Source organism: Chiloscyllium plagiosum, unplaced genomic scaffold, assembly GCF_037043375.1.
Source record: "Chiloscyllium plagiosum isolate Xiang-an unplaced genomic scaffold, Cpla_swu_hap1 HiC_scaffold_4, whole genome shotgun sequence".
Taxonomy (NCBI): Eukaryota; Metazoa; Chordata; class Chondrichthyes; order Orectolobiformes; family Hemiscylliidae; genus Chiloscyllium; species Chiloscyllium plagiosum.
The window spans coordinates 9,211,725-9,230,027 of NW_028270142.1; the positions used below are offsets into that span (position 1 = coordinate 9,211,725).

Consider the following 18,303-nt stretch of genomic DNA (forward strand, 5'->3'; position numbering starts at 1 on the left):
GGTCATTGATGAATCAGCTGAAGGTAGTTGGACCTAGAGCATTATGTTAGGGAACTCCTGTAGAGATGTCTTGGAGTTGAGATGACTGACCTCCTAACAACCACCACAAACATCTTCCATCACATCAGTGTGACTCCAAACAGTGGAATAGTTTCACTGGTTGGTACACATTGATTCCAGTTTTGCTAGGGCTATCTTGATGCCCCACTCAGTTGAATGTGGCTTTTATGTCAAGGAACGTCATTATCATCTCACCTCTGGAATTCCGCTCTATGGTCCATGCTTGGACAAAGGTTATAATGAGGTCAAGAATTGAGTGGCCCTGGTGAATCTAAACTGGGTGTCAATGAGTGGGTTATCATGAAGCAAATTGCACTTGATAGCATTCTTAATGACTTCTTTCATCATTTAGAGTCATAGAGTCATAGAGATGTACAGCATGGAAACAGACCCTTCGGTCCAACCCATCATCCCAACCAGATATCCCAACCCAATCTAGTCCCACCTGCCAGCACCCAGCCCATATCCCTCCAAACCCTTCCTATTCATACACCCATCCAAATGCCTCTTAAATGTTGCAATTGTTCCAGCCTCCACCACTTCCTCTGGCAGCTCATTCCATACATGTACCACCCTCTGCGTGAAAAAGTTGCCCCTTAGGTCTCTTTTATATCTTTCCCCTCTCACCCTAAACCTATGACCTCTGATTCTGGACTCCCCAACCCCAGGGAAAAGACTTTGTCCATTTATCCTATCCATGCCCCTCATAATTTTGTAAACCTCTATAAGGTCACCCCTCAGCCTTCGATGCTCCAGGGAAAACAGCCCCAGCCTGTTCAGCCTCTCCCTGTACCTCAGATCCTCCAACCCTGGCCACATCTTTGTAAATCTTTTCTGAATCCTTTCAAGTTTCACAACGTCTTTCCAACAGGAAGGAGACCAGAATTGCACGCAATATTCCAACAGTGGCCTAACCAATGTCCTGTACAGCTGCAACATGACCTCCCAATTCCTGTACTCAATACTCTGACCAATAAAGGAAAGCATACCAAACGCCTTCTTCACTATCCTATCTACCTGCGACTCCACTTTCAAGGAGCTATGAACCTGCACGCCTAGGTCTCTTTGTTCACCAACACTCGCTAAGACCTTACCATTAGTGTAAAAGTCCTGCTAAGATTTGCTTTCCCAAAATGCAGCACCTCGCATTTATCTGAATTAAACTCCATCTGCCACTTCTCAGCCCATTGGCCCATCTGGTCCAGATCCTGTTGTAATCTGAGGTAACTCTCTTCGCTGTTTACTACACCTCCAATTTTGGTGTCATCTGCAAACTTACTAATTGTACCTCTTATGCTTACATCCAAATCATTTATGTAAATGACAAAAACTAGAGGACCCAGCACCGATCCTTTTGGCACTCCACTGGTCACAGGCCTCCAGTCTGAAAAACATCCCTCCATCACCACCCTCTGTTTTCTACCTTTGAGTCAGTTCTGTATCCAAAAGGCTAGTTCTCCCTGTATTCCATGAGATCTAACCTTGCTAATCAGTCTCCCATGGGGAACCTTGTCGAACGCCTTACTGAAGTCCATATAGATCACATCTACCGCTCTGCCCTCATCAATCATCTTTGTTACTTCTTCAAAAAACTCAATCAAGTTTGTGAGACATGATTTCCCACGCACAAAGCCATGTTGACTATCCCCAATCAATCCTTGCCTTTCCAAATACATGTACATCCTGTCCCTCAGGATTCCTTCCAACAACTTGCCCACAACCGAGGTCAGGCTCACCGGTCTATAGTTCCCTGGCTTGTCCTTACCGCCCTTCTTAAACAGTGGCGCCATGTTTTCCACCCTCCAGTCTTCCGGCCCCTCACCTGTGACTATCGATGATACAAATATCTCAGTAAGAGGCCCAGCAAACACTTCTCTAGCTTCCCACAGCGTTTTTGGGTACATCTGATCAGGTCCTGGGGATTTATCCACCTTTAACCGTTTCAAGACATCCAGCACTTCCTCCTATGTAATCTGGACATTTTGCAAGATGTCACCATCTATTTCCCTACAGTCTATATCTTCCATATCCTTTTCCACAGTAAATACTGATGCAAAATATTCATTTAGTATCTCCCCCATTTTCTGTGGTTCCACACAAAGGCCGCCTTGCTGATCTTTGAGGGGCCCTTTTCTCTTCCTAGTTATCCTTTTGTCCTTAATATATTTGTAAAAACCTGTTGGATTCTCCTTAATTCTATTTGCCAAAGCTATCTCATGTCCCTGTTTTGCCCTCCTGATTTCCCTCTTAAGTACACTCCTACTTTCTTTATACTCTTCTAAGGATTCACTCGATCTATCCTGTCTATACCTGACATATGCTTCCTTCTTTTTCTTAACCAAACCCTCTATTTCTTTAGTCATCCAGCATTCCCTATAGCTACCAGCCTTCCCTTTCACCCTGACAGGAATATACTTTCTCTGGACTCTCGTTATCTCATTTCTGAAGGCTTCCTATTTTCCAGCCGTCCCTTTCCCTACGAACATCTGCCTCCAATCAGCTTTTGAAAGTTTTTGCCTAATACCGTCAAAATTGGCCTTTCTCCAATTTAGAACTTCAACTTTTAGATCTGGTCTATCCTTTTCCATCGCTATTTTAAAACAAATAGAATTATGGTCACTGGCCCCAAAGTGCTCCCCACTGACACCTCAGTCACCTGCCCTGCCTTATTTCCCAAGAGTAGGTCAAGTTTTGCACCTTCTCTAGTAGGTACATCCAATACTGAATCAGAAAATTGTCTTGTACACACTTAAGAAACTCCTCTCCATCTAAACCTTTAACACTATGGCAGTCCCAGTCGACGTTTGGAAAGTTAAAATCCCCTACCATAACTACCCTATTATTTTTACAGATAGCTGAGATATCCTTATAAGTTTGTTTCTCAATTTCCCTCCGACTATTAGGGGGTCTATAATACAATCCCAATAAGGTGATCATCCCTTTCTTATTTCTCAATTCCATCCAAATAACTTTCCTGGATGTATTTCTGGGAATATCCTCCCTCAGCACAGCTGTAATGTTATCCCTTATCAAAAATGCCACTCCCCCTCCTCTCTTGCCTCCCTTTCTATCCTTCCTGTAGCATTTGTATCCTGGAACATTAAGCTGCCAGTCCTGCCCATCCCTGAGCCATGTTTCCGTAATTGCTATGATATCCCAGTCCCATGTTCCTAACCATGCCCTGAATTCATCTGCCTTCCCTGATAGGCCCCTTGCATTGAAATAAATGCAGTTTAATTTATTAGTCCTACCTTGTCCCTGCCTGCCCTGACTGTTTGACTCACTTCTGTTCTCAGCTGTACCCGTCTCAGATCGATCTCTTTCCTCACTATCTCCCAGGGTCCCACCCCCCCGACCTTACTAGTTTAAATCCTCCCAAGCAGTTCTAGCAAATTTCCCTGCCAGTATATTAGTCCCCTTCCAGTTTAGGTGCAATCCGTCCTTCTTGTACAGGTCACTTCTACCCCAAAAGAGATTCCAATGATCCAAAAATGTGAATCCTTCTCCCATACACCAGCTCCTCAGCCATGCATTCATCTGCTCTATCCTCCTATTCCTGCCCTCACTAGCTCATAGCACTAGGAGTAATACAGAGGACTTTGAGGACCTCCTTTTTAAATTTCTGCCTAACTCTCTGCAATCTCCCTTCAGAGTCTCAACCTTTTCCCTTCCAATGTTGATCGTTCCAATGTGGACAATAACCTCCTGCTGGCCCCTCTCCCCCGTGAGAACATTCTGCACCCTCTCTGAGACATCCTTGATCCTGGCACCAGGGAAACAACACCCCATTCTGCTTTTTCTCTGCTGGCCACAGAAACGTCTGTCTGTACCTCTGACTACAGAATCCCCTAACACAATTGATCTATTGGAAGCCGACGTACCCCTCGTTGCATTAGAGCCAGTCTCAATACCAGAAACTTGGCTGTTCGTGCTACGTTCCCCATCAACCCCTACATTTTCCAAAACAGCATACCTGTTTGAAATGGGTATATCCACAAAAGACTCCTGCCCTAGGTGCCTACCTCTCTTACCCTTCCTGGAGTTAACCCATCTATGTGACTGTATCTGAGACTTTCCCCCCTTCCTATAACTGCCATCCATCACATACTGTTGCTGTTGCAAATTCCTCATTGCTTCTATCTGTCTCTCCAACCTATCCACTCGATCTGATAAGATTCGCATCCAACAGCATTTATGGCAGATATAATCCGCAGTAACCCTTAAACTCTCTTTAAACTCCCACATCTGACAAGAAGTATATATCACTGCAAAGGCCATTTTTGCTCCTTCACAATCTACAGACCCAGAAAATAACACCGTCTTATTCCTCTACAAATACTGCCCCAGGTTAAATTAATAGCTATGGCTTATGTTTTAAGTTTAATCAAGAGACTTATCTCCAAAAACATAAAATCAAAAAAGAATCCACTATACTAAATACTGCAGCCTTTCTCTAGGACAGACTTAAAACAACAATTAGCTTGCTGATTGAGAGTAGACTGATAGAGCCGTAATTGGCCGCGTTGGATTTGTTGTGCTTTTCATTTGCAGAAATACTTGTGCAACATTCCACTTGTCAGGTCGAAACCAATGTTGTCACTGTACTGGAACAGCTTGGTTATGGGTGCAGTAAGGTCTGGAGTACACATTTTCACAAATATTGCTTGAACATTGTCATGGTGCACAGCCTTTGCAGTACCCAGTCCAATCAATCATTTCTTGATCTCACATGGAGTGAATCAAATTGGCTGAAGCCTGGTATCTGTGATGCTGGGGGCCACTGGAGGAGGCTGAGATGGATCATCCAATTTGCATTTCTGGCTGAAGATTGCTACGAAAGCTTCAGCCTTAGTCTTTGCGCTGATGTGCTGGGCTCCCCCATCAATGATTCCTGATGAAGGGCTTTTGCCCGAAACATCGATTTTCCTGCTCCTCAGATGCTGCCTGACCTGCTGTGCTTTTCCAGCACCACCCTCATCTCGCCTCCTCATCACTGTGGAGAGAGATCTTTATGGAGCCTTTTCCTCCATAACTTCCTCTCTAAGATTGTTCAAATATTGGGAACAAGGGCTCATTTTCTGCCTGATGCTGAGCAGTAGCTTCGTCTCTGGCAGTTCTCTAACCGCTGGAGACTTTGGATTCCTCTGCTCTAAAGACTGTGCCATTTTATTATTGTGCTTTTTTAAAAGAAAAATTTGTGGACTGAAATGAGAGAGAACTATTTTAAAATCAGGATTGCTGCATATTTTGGAAAGCAAGTCAGCTGACAGTCATGGCAAACACCATGTGAACAAGGAGTCATTAAAGTACAGCACTTCAGTTCAGCTTGTGTATAGGTGCAGCTGGGTGATTGGTCCGTGGATGAGTGACGAATTATCAAGAATTTAACAACAACTGTGTCATTGGCTCTTGGACAACTTGTTAGGAACAAGATCAGGAGAAGTAGGTTGATCTCCACTAGAGAACTGTCTCTCATTCTCTGCCTTTGAGCCAAATTAGACTTGAAAACCCAGTTCATATTTCTAGTTGTTGTAAGCTCGGACTTTTCATTGAGAAAGCATAGACCTTTATAAGCAAACCTGTCACATTGTGACTCTTGCAAATCAGTGGAAGCACCCACATTAAGTGATTGAGAAGCAATGTTCGAACCAGCTTAAGAACATGGAATATTTCAACAGTTCATGAATTGAACTGCCTGCTACCTTCCCTTTGCCCATAACCTATTTTTTTCCCTCGGGGAAAGTGAGGACTGCAGATGCTGGCGATCACAGTCGAAAAATGTGGTGCTGGAAAAGCACAGCAGGCCAGGCAGCATCCGAGGAGCAGGAGAGTTGACGTTTCGGGCATAAGACCTTCATCAAGAATGTGTGTCCCAATGTAGGGCTTCTGCATGAAACGCTGACTCTCCTGCTCCTCAGATGCTGCCTGACTTTCTATGCTTTTCCAGCGCCCACTTTTCAATGCATATTTTTCTCTGTCTGTTTCTCTGTGTTTGTGTGTGTGTGCATAAAGAAGGAGATTATGAGAGCAGTGGAGTCTTAATTTGTAGTATTACATGGCAACGGTTTATAACTGTTTATCTGTCACTAGAGTACAGTAAACTTTATAACCAGCGCTCTTGGTAAACAGGCAAAACATTATATACCACAAATACCACAAAGTTTATTGTAATAGTCTGTCCAATTATTCTAGTTTTTTTAATTTATTGACCTCAATGTGAATATAGTTGTACAATTGAATGGCTACACGAAATATCTATAGTTGATTCAATTTCAAGTCAATTTCTTCTCAAATATCACAATCTACCATGCTATCTGAGGAGTCAAGTGAGAGTGAGAATGAAAGGGCTCTCTGCTGTTTTATTTTGGGCAAAGCTGCATTGTTATTGAAGTGATTTATGCTGTAAATAAAATATAATAGTAATGTATATACCCCCTGCACGATATTTCTATAACTTAGTGTGTGTTTTTAATTAAATATGTCAACTTCTTGATTATTCAGAATCTTTGAATCGCACATTCCTGATCTCCATTGCTACGACATGGTGGTGAACTCTTCTGCTAATTAAACCAAACATCCAGAAAAGCTCACCTTGCCTCATAATCTGTTAAAGTATGATTGACAGAGAACTCCTAGACTCCACTATTTGAATAAAAAATATCAATTTATTCTTTAATTCTAAAAGTGAACATTAAACAACTACTATTCACAACTCTAAGGCCTCCTTTCTCTTAACTGCATATTACCTGCCTCCAACTCTATAACAATATGCTGTACCAATAAAACTCTTATAAAATTACATCAACTTAATTTCAAAACTATATAGCCACTATCATCTTCGGTGTCTGTCTTCTTCCAGCTGAAGATCTCCTAGGTTGTCATCTTTCTTTTTACTGCGAATATGTTTCATATGAAAAGGTATCTTTCATAGAGAGTGTTTCCTAATTTCTTGAATCGGTGTTGATGGCAGTTGCTTTGTCTTGAATTTTCAAAATGCCTGCGTTTTTATATCCTCAACATTGGATCATCTCATTGGTTTGATGTTGGCAAAACAATAAATTCAAGCTCAATTTGGTTTTAGTATCCTGGGGTATAATTTAAACAGGATAAATTTGAATTGTCAAAACAGCAAAAAACTCAGGTATCAATTTCACAGCCAAATGCTACATGTTTTCAATTTTGCAGTACACTGTGTTATTACATGGGGTAAACCCCTCTGCTAATTTAAACCAGCAATGCAGAAAAGGTTCACCCCATGCTGTATTCTGTTAAAGTTCAAGAGGCAAAGAACTACCCCAAAAGTCAGTATTTAAAATAAAACTTAACAACTTTATTCCTAAAGTCTAACAGAGAATATTAACAAACAGCTATTTACAACTCCTTTCTCTTAAACCTATCTTTTACCTCCCACTCTACAATACTAGTCCGATAAAAAATCCTGTTTAAGATTTACAAAAAATAACATGTTTCAAAACCAGTCAGCTTTGCTGAGTTTCCTCTGTAGATTTTTCTCTGTAGATTCTCTCCAGGTTGGTTTCTATGTTCTGCGGTGTAGACTCCCCACAGAGAGATACCTCTCAGAGAATTCTTGAGCTAGCAGCCTACATGTGTTGGTTTTTTGGCAGTTCAATAATGTCTAGTGTTATACCCCAAAACATCAGATTATTTAATTGGTTTTAGTATTATCAAAATACTAAATTCAAATTTGATTGGACTTTGGTATGTTGGCATAATCTAAACTAGCCGAATTTGATTTTTTTTTGTCTCATGGCAGCTACTCTATTTGTGTCAACCATGTGTTACATTGTTAACTTGCTCAGAAAGCTTTGAGCTGTGTCAGGTAGTTATGCTAGCTTTTCAACACTCGTAAAGGTACAGTACCTCTATACCTTCATAACACTCTGAGACTGCTAGCTAGTCATCTGAGAGGTGCTTGTAAACTCTCAGTTCTGAACAGCATTCAGTCGCTCTTAAAGATACAGCACACATCTTCAACTTCATAACACCATAGGAATATAAAATGTTTACTGTACTTGGAGCAAATAGTAATACTTGAGTACAGAAACATGGTCCATCCTTTCCATCAACTGAGAGTGAAAATCTGGGAATGGTGACACTTCGAGTGCAATGCCTTAGTGAGGAAGGACCCTCCTTTGACCAACCGAGGAGATGTATCAGTGACATCTTCAGCAGAGCATGCTCCTGAGTTGAAGCTGGGCTGAGTAACCACGTAGGTGAGTGGAGTTTGTGGAGGGTCTTGCTGGTAAATCCTCTGAGGACTCTGTGATTCCCTCCTCAGAGATGGAGCTGAGGGGCTCTGGTGCTAGTTACTGTGGCATTTCCCTGTGGTATTGGGGGGAGCACAGGGCTATATAAGGGAAGAAGGGAATTTAATTCTGGAAGATATGTTTAAGGTTGTACAGTTTAAAATTGATTTAACCCTGGTGGTAACAGCAGGACAGTGCAGTACTGCACAATGGAGCTGATTGGATGGGTTGACCCTAGAGGGGCTCCATCTTGCATTTCTCTAGCCTGATCAAGAATTCCCTCCTCTAGGAGAGTGAGAGGTCTGATGCCTACCTGCCCTCACCCCCCACTTCCCCCAAAATCCCCATCTACCTCCTGGCCTGCTTAGGGACCAGTGTTCTTGCGGTGAGACAAAAGGAGGAATTGAGTATGATGGAGGCAGATGAACAAGTGGTGGTTAGTGAGCAAGAGAAGTGCTGAGAGTTTCCCCAGTGTCTGGGTGGTACGTGCAGGAAAGGATCGTATTTTGGGAGGCTGAGGTGGGTGAGAGCCCTGAAGTGAACGTAATGCATGCAATAGTGAGAGCTGAGTCCTGGTTAGTGAGTACAGACCCTGTGAGTGTGGGAGAATGTGCCAGTTATTGTTTGGGCTCCCCCCACTAAGGCAACACTGGTCAAGGTTACAATCTGTGTGGATTTTTTCAGGTGAAACATGGTTTATCGAGGGTGTGCCATATAAAAGTTTTCAAGCTTGGTGTGCAAGAGACAAGTTCAGGGTTTACAGACAATGCAGCACTCAGGAGAATTGGAAGCTTTGAGGGTGGTTTGTAGAACTTCAAAAAGACATTGAAACATTGGTAAAGTTGGTGCATAGTTGGTGGGTGAAGTTCAATACAGAAAGGTGTGAATTGATGCACTTTGGTAGAAAGAACATGAAGAGTCATGACAAATTACTTGGTACTGCAGGGTGTATAGGAGCAGCAAGGCCTCGGTGTGTATAGATGTAAGTCGGGAAAGGTGACAGGACACATAGAGCTGTTAATCATGCACACAGTATGCTCAGTTTCTTACACAGGGGTGTTGAGTACAAGAGACTGCAGATTATGATGAACTTGCATAAGGTACTGACTGAACTCAATATTGTGTCCAGTTCTGTGCGCCACACAATAGGAAGAGTGTAAATGCACTGGAGAAAATGCAAAAGAGATTTACTATGGTGGAACCAGCAACGTGACACATCAGTTCTGAGGATTGTTTGGAGATGTTGGGTTCTTGGAGATGAGAAGGTTAAGAGGAAATTTGATAGAAGTTTTCAGAATCGTTATGGATGTGGACAGAGGCGATAGGGAGAAATTATCCCCACTTGTAGAAGGATTGAAAACAGGAGAGCACAGGTTTAAATTGTTTGGCAAAAGAAGCAAATATGAGGTGAACAGAAGATTTGTTCTTGCAGAGACTAGTTCGAGTATGGAATGTAAATGTGGTTTAGTAAAGGCATTTAAGAGGATATGGGATGATTATTTAAATAGAAGCAGAGTGCAGGCTGACAGACAAACCGCAGGAGATTGGCATGAAGTTACAATGGTTGGAGAGTCAGTGCAGACAGGATAGGTTCAATGGCCTCTTTCTGTAGTGTAACAGTTTTGTGACGTGGCCAAAAATGCTGTGTGGGGAGGCATGGCAGGTACAGCTGACAGCCTGTCTGCAGTCTCACGCAGGGAGTCCCCGAAGATCCTGCCTATTGACAGCTCCCACACTATCATCTCAGTGGATTCCTGATAGACTCCTGAATGTTTGAGCAGCTGACTTGGACTGAGTGTTCTCCTAGTCGCAATGCTGAGATTGGAAAGCTTCTAGCTTTCTGACTGACCGGCAACTCTTCTAGAAGTGGAATCCTTGGCCTTAAAGGCATTTACATGGATTTATAAAAGGGAAATCATGTTTGATGAATTTGGTAGCGTTCTTTGAGGATATAACAAGCAGAGTTGGTAAAGGAAACCACCAGATGGAGAGTTTTTCAGAAGGTATTTGCTAAGGTGCCACAAAAAAGATTATTACGCAAGGAGCTGATAGTATTGTGGTAATGTATAAGCATGGATGAAGGATTGAGTAACACACACAAGACAGAGAATTAGGATTAATGGGATTTCTTCAGGTCAGACTGATGTAATGACTAGACTTCCACAAGGATCATTCAATCATACAGCATGGAAACAGACCCTTCGGTCCAACCAGTCCATGTCGAACATAATCCCAAACTCAACTGGTCCCACCTGCCTGCTCCTGGCCCATATCCCTCTGAACTTTTCCTATTCATGTACTTATCCAAATGTCTTTTAAATATTGTAACAGTACCCACATCCACCACTTCCTCAGGATGTTCATTCCATATGCGGACCACCCCATGTGCAAAAAACTAGCTCCTCATATCTTTTTTAATTCTCTTTTCTCTCATCTTAAAAACATGCTCCCAATCTTGAAATCCCCCATCCTCGGGAAAAGACAACTACCATTAACTCTATGTATACCCCTCCGTATTTTAGAAACTTCTATATAGCAGCTTGTCAATGTCCTACACTCCAGTGAAAGAAATCCCAGCCTATCCAAACTTCCTTTATAAAGCAAACCTTCCATTCCCAGCAACATTCTGGCAAATCACTTTGGAACCCTCTCCAGCTTAATAAAATCCTTCCTATAACTGGGTGACCAGAACTGGATACAGTATTCCAGAAGAGGCCGCACCAATGTCCAGTACAACCTCAACATGGCTTCCCAACTCCTATACTCAAAGGTCTGAGTAATGAAGGCAACCATGCCAAACGACTTTTTAACCACCCTGTCTATATGTGACGCAAACTTAAAGAAGAATTATGCACCTGAACCCCTGCGTCCCTCTGTTCTACAACACTACCAAGGCCCGACCATTAACTGCTTAAGCCCTACCCTTGTTTGTCATATCAAAATGCAATATCAGTCCTAGGGTCTCAATTATTTACTATCTACTTTGATGATTCAGAAGAAGGGGCAGACTGTCATAGGTCCAAATTTACCAATGTTATAGAAAGGCGCAGCAGGTCAGGCAGCATCCAGGGAACAGGAGAATCGACATTTCGCTTTTCCAGCAACACATTTTCAGCTCTGATCTCCAGCATCTGCAGACCTCACTTTCTCCTCAATGTTATGGAAATCCATGAGAGGGCATGTTGTGTTGAGTATATAAGTAATCTATAAGGGGTGTTGAAAGGTTGCATATGGGGGCAAAAGCTTAACAGATGCAGGTTAATCTAGCAAAGTGAGACATCGTGCACTTTGGTGGGAAGAATCAATAGCAGACTGTGATGAAATGGAGAAAGACTCAATAAAACGTTGCTGTGGAGAGGGATTTATGTGTTCTTATATGTCTAACATTAGCACGAATTAAGAAGGCCAATGGAATTTTGAACTTAATGACAGAGGGCTTGGGGATGGTAAGTCTCGTTAAAGCTGTACAGGGTACTGGTGAGTCCACATCTGTATTATATTGTGTAATTTTGGTCCCTGTATTTAAGAAGGTATGTACTGGCATTGAAGCATTCAAACAAGATTAGCTAGTCTGATTGCTCGGATGAAGGTATTGACTTATCAAGATTGGCTAAACGGGGTTAGGCTTGAATTCATTAAGAGTTTAGAAGAATGAAGGGTGATGTTATTGAACATAAGATGAGGGGACTTGACGGTGTAGATGTTGTGAAGGTGTTAGCCACTCAGAGACACAGATACACCATAACGGGACATACATTTGAGACCCAGATGAAAAGGAATTTCTTCTGCCAGAGGATAGTGAAAGTCTGGAATATCCTATCCCAGAGAGTTGTGGAGGCTATATCAGTTAAGGTATTTAAGGAGAAGGAGAGAAGGTTTTGAAATATCGGGGCGTTGAAGAGTATGAGGAGCTGACCTGAAAGAGGAGTTGAGGCCTTAGGCGAGCAGCCATGATCTTATAGAATGGTGAGGCAACGGAAGGGCTGAATGGCCTACTCCTGCTCCTATTTTTAATGTTCTGCGATTCTTCTGTTCATGAAGATTCAATTGCAGGCAGTTAACTGGCTTCATCACGTGAATTCCTGTGGCGTTTCTGAAACTGTTTGTGGTGGATTTGTCTCTAAGACAAGAGGCCCACCACCACAGTCATCAAATTCGGTGCATTGAGCACCCCAAGATGCAGTTCTGTAATACCATTAAAGTCTGGTAAATGTAGTCTTAGAATAATCAATTATACAGCATTGCAACAAAGAAGCCATTTCATTTTAGTGTCTAAGTTATGGATTAGACCTCAGCTGGTGACACTGGGAGAGTAGGTGCTTCTGAGATGGCTTGGAACATTACAAATATTTGTGCTATACTTTCTTCCTCTTCTCTCAGAAAGGAACAATTAATATGTCAGCTGTATATAAACCTGATCAGTGCTCTTACTGAAACTTTAAATTATGATTCCAATTAATCTGCTGTTTACCTACTTAATCTCAACTGGAATCTTCATCTCTTGTGTTCGTTGCAATTGTATAACCTCAGTATGGGCTAAGGTAAATAATGTTCCTGCTTTCTTGCAATTGTGCAAGTATATTTTATTGGTCAGCATTGCTACTGGGTTTATTAAACAATAGAAACATCTTTCATGTTCAGCACTGACTAAGGTGTACATAGATGGTACTAAGTACCAAATATTTCAAAAGTCATTTTTCTTTTTTTTTAATTCAGGAAATGATGACAAAGCTGATAACAGAGACACCAGACCAGCCAATTCCGTTTTTAATAAGTCACTTACAAAATAAACAGGGAAGTTGCAGTCAGCTTTCAAGAACACTTTCAGGCTCAGCTGCTCTGTGGGCTGAAACAGGTAATGGCAGGAACTGTTTTCTACACAGCTTTTCAAACGTGTTGAGTCTTAATTTTAGTCACTCTTGAAAGCTTTTCTTTACTGAAGAGTAATGTTTAGTTCACGTGTAACAGGCCGACTAACTTATGATTTCAGTGTGAAGTTATAGGCTGGCACAGTGGCTCAGTGATTAGCACTGCTGCCTCACAGCACCAGGGACCTGGGTTTGATTCCAGCCTTAGGTGACTGTCTGCATATTCTCCCTGTATCTGCATGTTTTTTCCTCTGGTGCTCCAGTTTCCTGCCACAGTCACAGAGATGTGCTGGTTAGGGCTACCTGGACTACACCTCCTCCCACCCTGCCCCCTGTAAAAACGCCATCCCATTCTCCCAATTCCTTCGACTCCCCCGCATCTGCTCCCAGGAGGACCAGTTCCAAAAACGCACAACCCAGATGGCCTCCTTCTTCAAGGACCGCAATTTCCCCCCCGACGTGGTCAACGATGCCCTCCACCGCATCTCTTCCACTTCCCGCTCCTCCGCCCTTGAGCCCCGCCCCTCCAACCGCCACCAGGACAGAACCCCGCTGGTCCTCACCTACCACCCCACCAATCTCCATGTACAGCGCATCATCCGCCGTCATTTCCGCCACCTCCAAACGGACCCCACCACCGGGGATATATTTCCCTCCCCTCCCCTATCAGCATTCCGTAAAGACCACTCCCTCCGTGACTCCCTCGTCAGATCCACACCCCCCACCAACCCAACCTCCACTCCCGGCACCTTCCCCTGCAACCGCAGGAGGTGCAAGACTTGCGCCCACACCTCCCCCCTCACCTCCCTCCAAGGCTCCAAAGGAAACTTCCATATGCGCCACAGATTCACCTGCACCTCCACACACATCATCTATTGCATCCTCTGCACCCAATGTGGCCTCCTCTATATTGGGGAGATAGGCCGGCTACTTGCGGAGCGTTTCAGAGAACACCTCTGGGACACCCGGACCAACCAACCCAACCACCCTGTGGTTCAACATTTCAACTCCCCCTCCCACTCCACCAAGGATATGCAGGTCTTTGGACTCCTCCATCGCCAGACCACAACAAAACGACGGTTGGAGGAAGAGCGCCTCATCTTCCGCCTAGGAACCCGCCAACCACAAGGGATGAACTCGGATTTCACCAGTTTCCTCATTTCCCCTCCCCCCACCCTGTCTCAGTCAAATCCATCAAATTCAGCACCGCCTTCCTAACCTACAATCTTCTTCCTGACCTCTCCGCCCCCACCCCAGTCTGACCTTTCACCCTCACCTTGACCTCTTTCCACCTATCACATTTCCGACGCCCCTCCCCCAAGTCCCTCCTCCCTACCTTTTATCTTAGCCTGCTGGACAAACTTTCCTCATTCCTGAAGAAGGGCTTATGCCCGAAACGTCGATTCTCCTGTTCCCTGGATGCTGCCTGACCTGCTGCACTTTTCCAGCAACACATTTTCAGCCATGCTAATATTGCCCATCATGTGGAGGGGTGTGTAAGCTCGGTCAATTAACCATGGGAAATGCAAGGTTATGGGGGTGGGTCTGGGTGGGATGCTCTTTTGAAAGATTGGTATGGGCTGAATGGTCTGCTTCACTCCATAGGGATTCCATTTCTGCACTATATTGCACCCATGTGAATATCTGATTGAAACAGAGGCTGGCTATTTCCTCTTCCCTTATTGTTTTTGAAGGTACCTGGTAGGATTGCAGGTTCACGGAGCCAGACAGCTGTACAGCTGGGAAACAGACCCTTCGCCCCAACCCGTCCATGCTGACCAGATATCCTAAACTGATCTAGTCCCATTTGCCAGCATTTGGCCCATATCCCTCTAAACCCTTCCTAATCATATACCCATCCAGATGCCTTGTAAATGTTGTTATTTAAGTTCTCTAGGATAGCTTTCGGTTACAACTATGCAAAAAAAAATCCTACTACCCCAGATCGAAGAAGCAGCAAAATGCAACAGTAATACTTGAAAATGAATATACCCAGGTTCCTCATAAGTGGATAATGTTCACCATCAAACATATGGTTTGATATCTTTACCTGAGGAACAGTTGCCTTTTAATTTTGAAATTTAATGAAGGATTAAGCAGTGGGATGTGATGGTTGCTATTCCAAGGGTAGAACTGCTATTTTATATGATTCACGGGATTTATTGGGAGGCTATGGCGTAGTGGGATTATCACCAGATATTAATCCAGATATCCTGGTAAGGGGTTTGGATCCCACCATGGTGAAATTTGAATTGAATTAAAAATATGGAATGAAGAGTCTTGTGGTGACCATTATTGGGGAAAAACCCACCTGGTTCCCTGCTGTCATTTAGGGAAGCAAGCTGCTGACTCCAAGCAATGTTGTTGATTCTTAAATGCCCCCTGTTACTTCAATATTCCCCTTGGGCGGCACAGTTATTCAGTGGTTAGCACTGCTGCCTCACAGCGCCAGGGACATAGGTTCGATTCCAGCCTCAGGCGACTGACTGGAGTTTGCACGTTCTCCCCGTGTCTGCGTGGGTTTCCTCCAAGTGCTCCGGTTTCCTCCCACAATCCAAAGATGTGCAGGTCGGGTGAATTGGCCGTGCTAAATTGCCCGTAGTGTTAGGTGCATTAGTTAGGGGTAAATATAGGTTAGGGGAATGGATCTGGGTGGGCTATTCTTTGGAGGGCTGGTGTGGACTTGTTGGGCGAAATGGCCAATTTCCACACTGTAGCGATTCTAATCAATATACATCAGTTAGGGATGGGTAATAAATGCAGCCTGACCAGCGATATCCAAGTCCCATGAATCCCAAACTGGTCCTCCATATTCAAGTGTAGACGATGAGTTGGAACACTGGTTTTGGTTTTACCTTCTGGAACATGGAGCAGGTCTGTCTATTGGGCTGATCCTGGAGGCTGTTATTGGAGAAAGGACGAAAGGCTGTTTCAGGAACAAAGAATGTTAGAGTTGAGTCTGTGCACCTTGATATAATGATGGAAGCACTGTCCTTACTGTGGGCGATAACATGTCTTTTTTTGATCACTGTTTGAAGCAAGGAGACCAGCATAAATTGCATTACAGATTAAAAACAGGGATTAATATGTCTGTCGCAGAGTTGAGAGCTGTGGGCAATGTTGGGTTGCAGTGCTGAAGGAATCAATTTAAAGTGTTCTTGGTGTGACCCATGAAGCTTAATTTGGAACGAAGCACTTTACCAATGTTACACCTCACTGGAGATGACAGTCAGAGAGTGGGATAGAACCAGAGCAAGTCAGGCATCCAGGATTGTGTCAGTATTCACATGACGGCTGACTGTGTATGTCTGGACAACAGCCCCAGAAGTTAATGGGTAAATGAAGAGGAGGAAGGGGGTCAATGTTAGATTAAATGCTGGGGCCCTTAGGAGGAGGCTGAGATGAGTCTCAGGAAAGGACAGACTTAACGTACTTACATTGCTCAGATCTTTTGAGTATAGTAGTTGGGATGTAATGTTGAGGTTGTACAGGACGCTAGTGAGTCCTCTTATGGAGTCCAATTCCGGTCTTCCTGTCATAAAAAATATATTATTAAAGCTGGAGATAATTCAGAAGAGATTTCCGAGGATGTTGCTGGCACTGGAGGGTTTGGGTTATAGGGAGAAGCTGGATAGGCTAGGACTTCTCTCCCTGGAGCGTAGGAGGCTGAGGGATGACCTTATCGAGGTTTATAAAATCATGAGCGACGTGGATAGGGTGAATAACAAGTGTTTTTTCCTTCAGGGTGGGGGATGTCAAGACTAGGGGGTGTATTTTTAAGGTGAGAGGAGGGAAATTTTAAAAAGTCATGAGGGTAATAATTTTACACAGAGCGTGGTTTGTCTGTGGAATGAACTTCCAGAGGATGCAATGGTACAGTTGCAATATTTAAATGATATTTAGATGAGGACATGAATAAGAAAGTTTTGGAGGTATATGGGCCAGGAGCAGGCAGGTGGGACTAGTTTAATTTGGGATTACATTCGGCATGGACTGGTTAGACCGAAAGGTCTGTTTCCATGTTGTATGACTCTATGACTCCATAAACAGTTCAAGATCCCTTATAAGAGAAAGAAGGATTTGCAGAAATGTCCTCTCCTACAGATTACATTAACCTACAGATTACATTACAGTGTGGAAACAGGCCCTTCGGCCCAACAAGTCCACACCGACCCGCCGAAGCGTAACCCACCATACCCCTACATGTACCCCTTACCTAACACTACGGGCAATTTAGCATGGCCAATTCACCTGACCTGCACATCTTTGGACTGTGGGAGGAAACCGGAGCACTTGGAGGAAACCCACGCAGACACGGGGAGAACGTGCAAACTCCACACAGTCAGTCGCCTGAGGCGGGAATTGAACCCAGGTCTCTGGCGCTGTGAGGCAGCAGCGCTAACTACTGTGCCACCATGCCTCTCCATCCAATCCTGTTCCCTTTTCTGGTCTTGCTCTCCACTGATGGCTACAAGGCTTAAAAATTCTTCTGTCTCTTTTAAATAAAGAGTCACCTCTTCCCGTGCTGTATCAGTGCCATTTGGAACGAAGCACTTTGGCAATGTTACAGCTCACTGGAGATGACAGGGCCAAATGCTTTGCTGCTCTCAGTAACCAGTTTCCCCTCCGTTTCCACCATACATTTTTAATCATCTGCAATCACAGAGAATGGCTCAGGGACAGGTAGATGTCTAAAGCTGGGTGTAGAATCCAGCCATATATTCTGAAGTTATCTGAAGTAAGGAAGAATTTTTATTATGACTCTAGCTGAAATATTGAACAGTTTGTGGATACAGTTGGGCCATTAAAGAATTCAATGCCAAAACCTCGGAATTTAATAAGCATGTACAAACAGTCACAGATTTCTGAATAAATGACGTATTTATTTACGTGGATTACAGCTCCTTCTTATTGATTTTTAATGTTTGCCTCTCTTGCAGAAAACAAAGGGTCACGGCGAGATTGTAGAAGTTACGACAAACCATGGCTAATAAATGCCAAAAAACCAAAGAAGTCTAAGAGTGACCTTGCTGTCTCCAACATATCACCACCAACACCAGAATCAAAGTCCTGTAAGCACCAACTCATTTGGAATTGTTTACTTGGAT

At 43.5% G+C, this 18,303-nt stretch overlaps 1 protein-coding gene across 1 annotated transcript in view; it reads left to right on the forward strand.

Annotated features, from left to right (window-relative positions):
* Positions 1–18,303, forward strand: part of cunh8orf34 (chromosome unknown C8orf34 homolog) — a 398,588-nt gene that overhangs the window by 131,435 nt on the left and 248,850 nt on the right. Inside the window, exons 2-3 of the mRNA XM_043689235.2 lie at positions 13,044–13,182; positions 18,136–18,267. Coding sequence (XP_043545170.2) covers positions 13,044–13,182; positions 18,136–18,267 — 271 coding nt within the window. The remainder of the gene's footprint in view (positions 1–13,043; positions 13,183–18,135; positions 18,268–18,303) is intronic.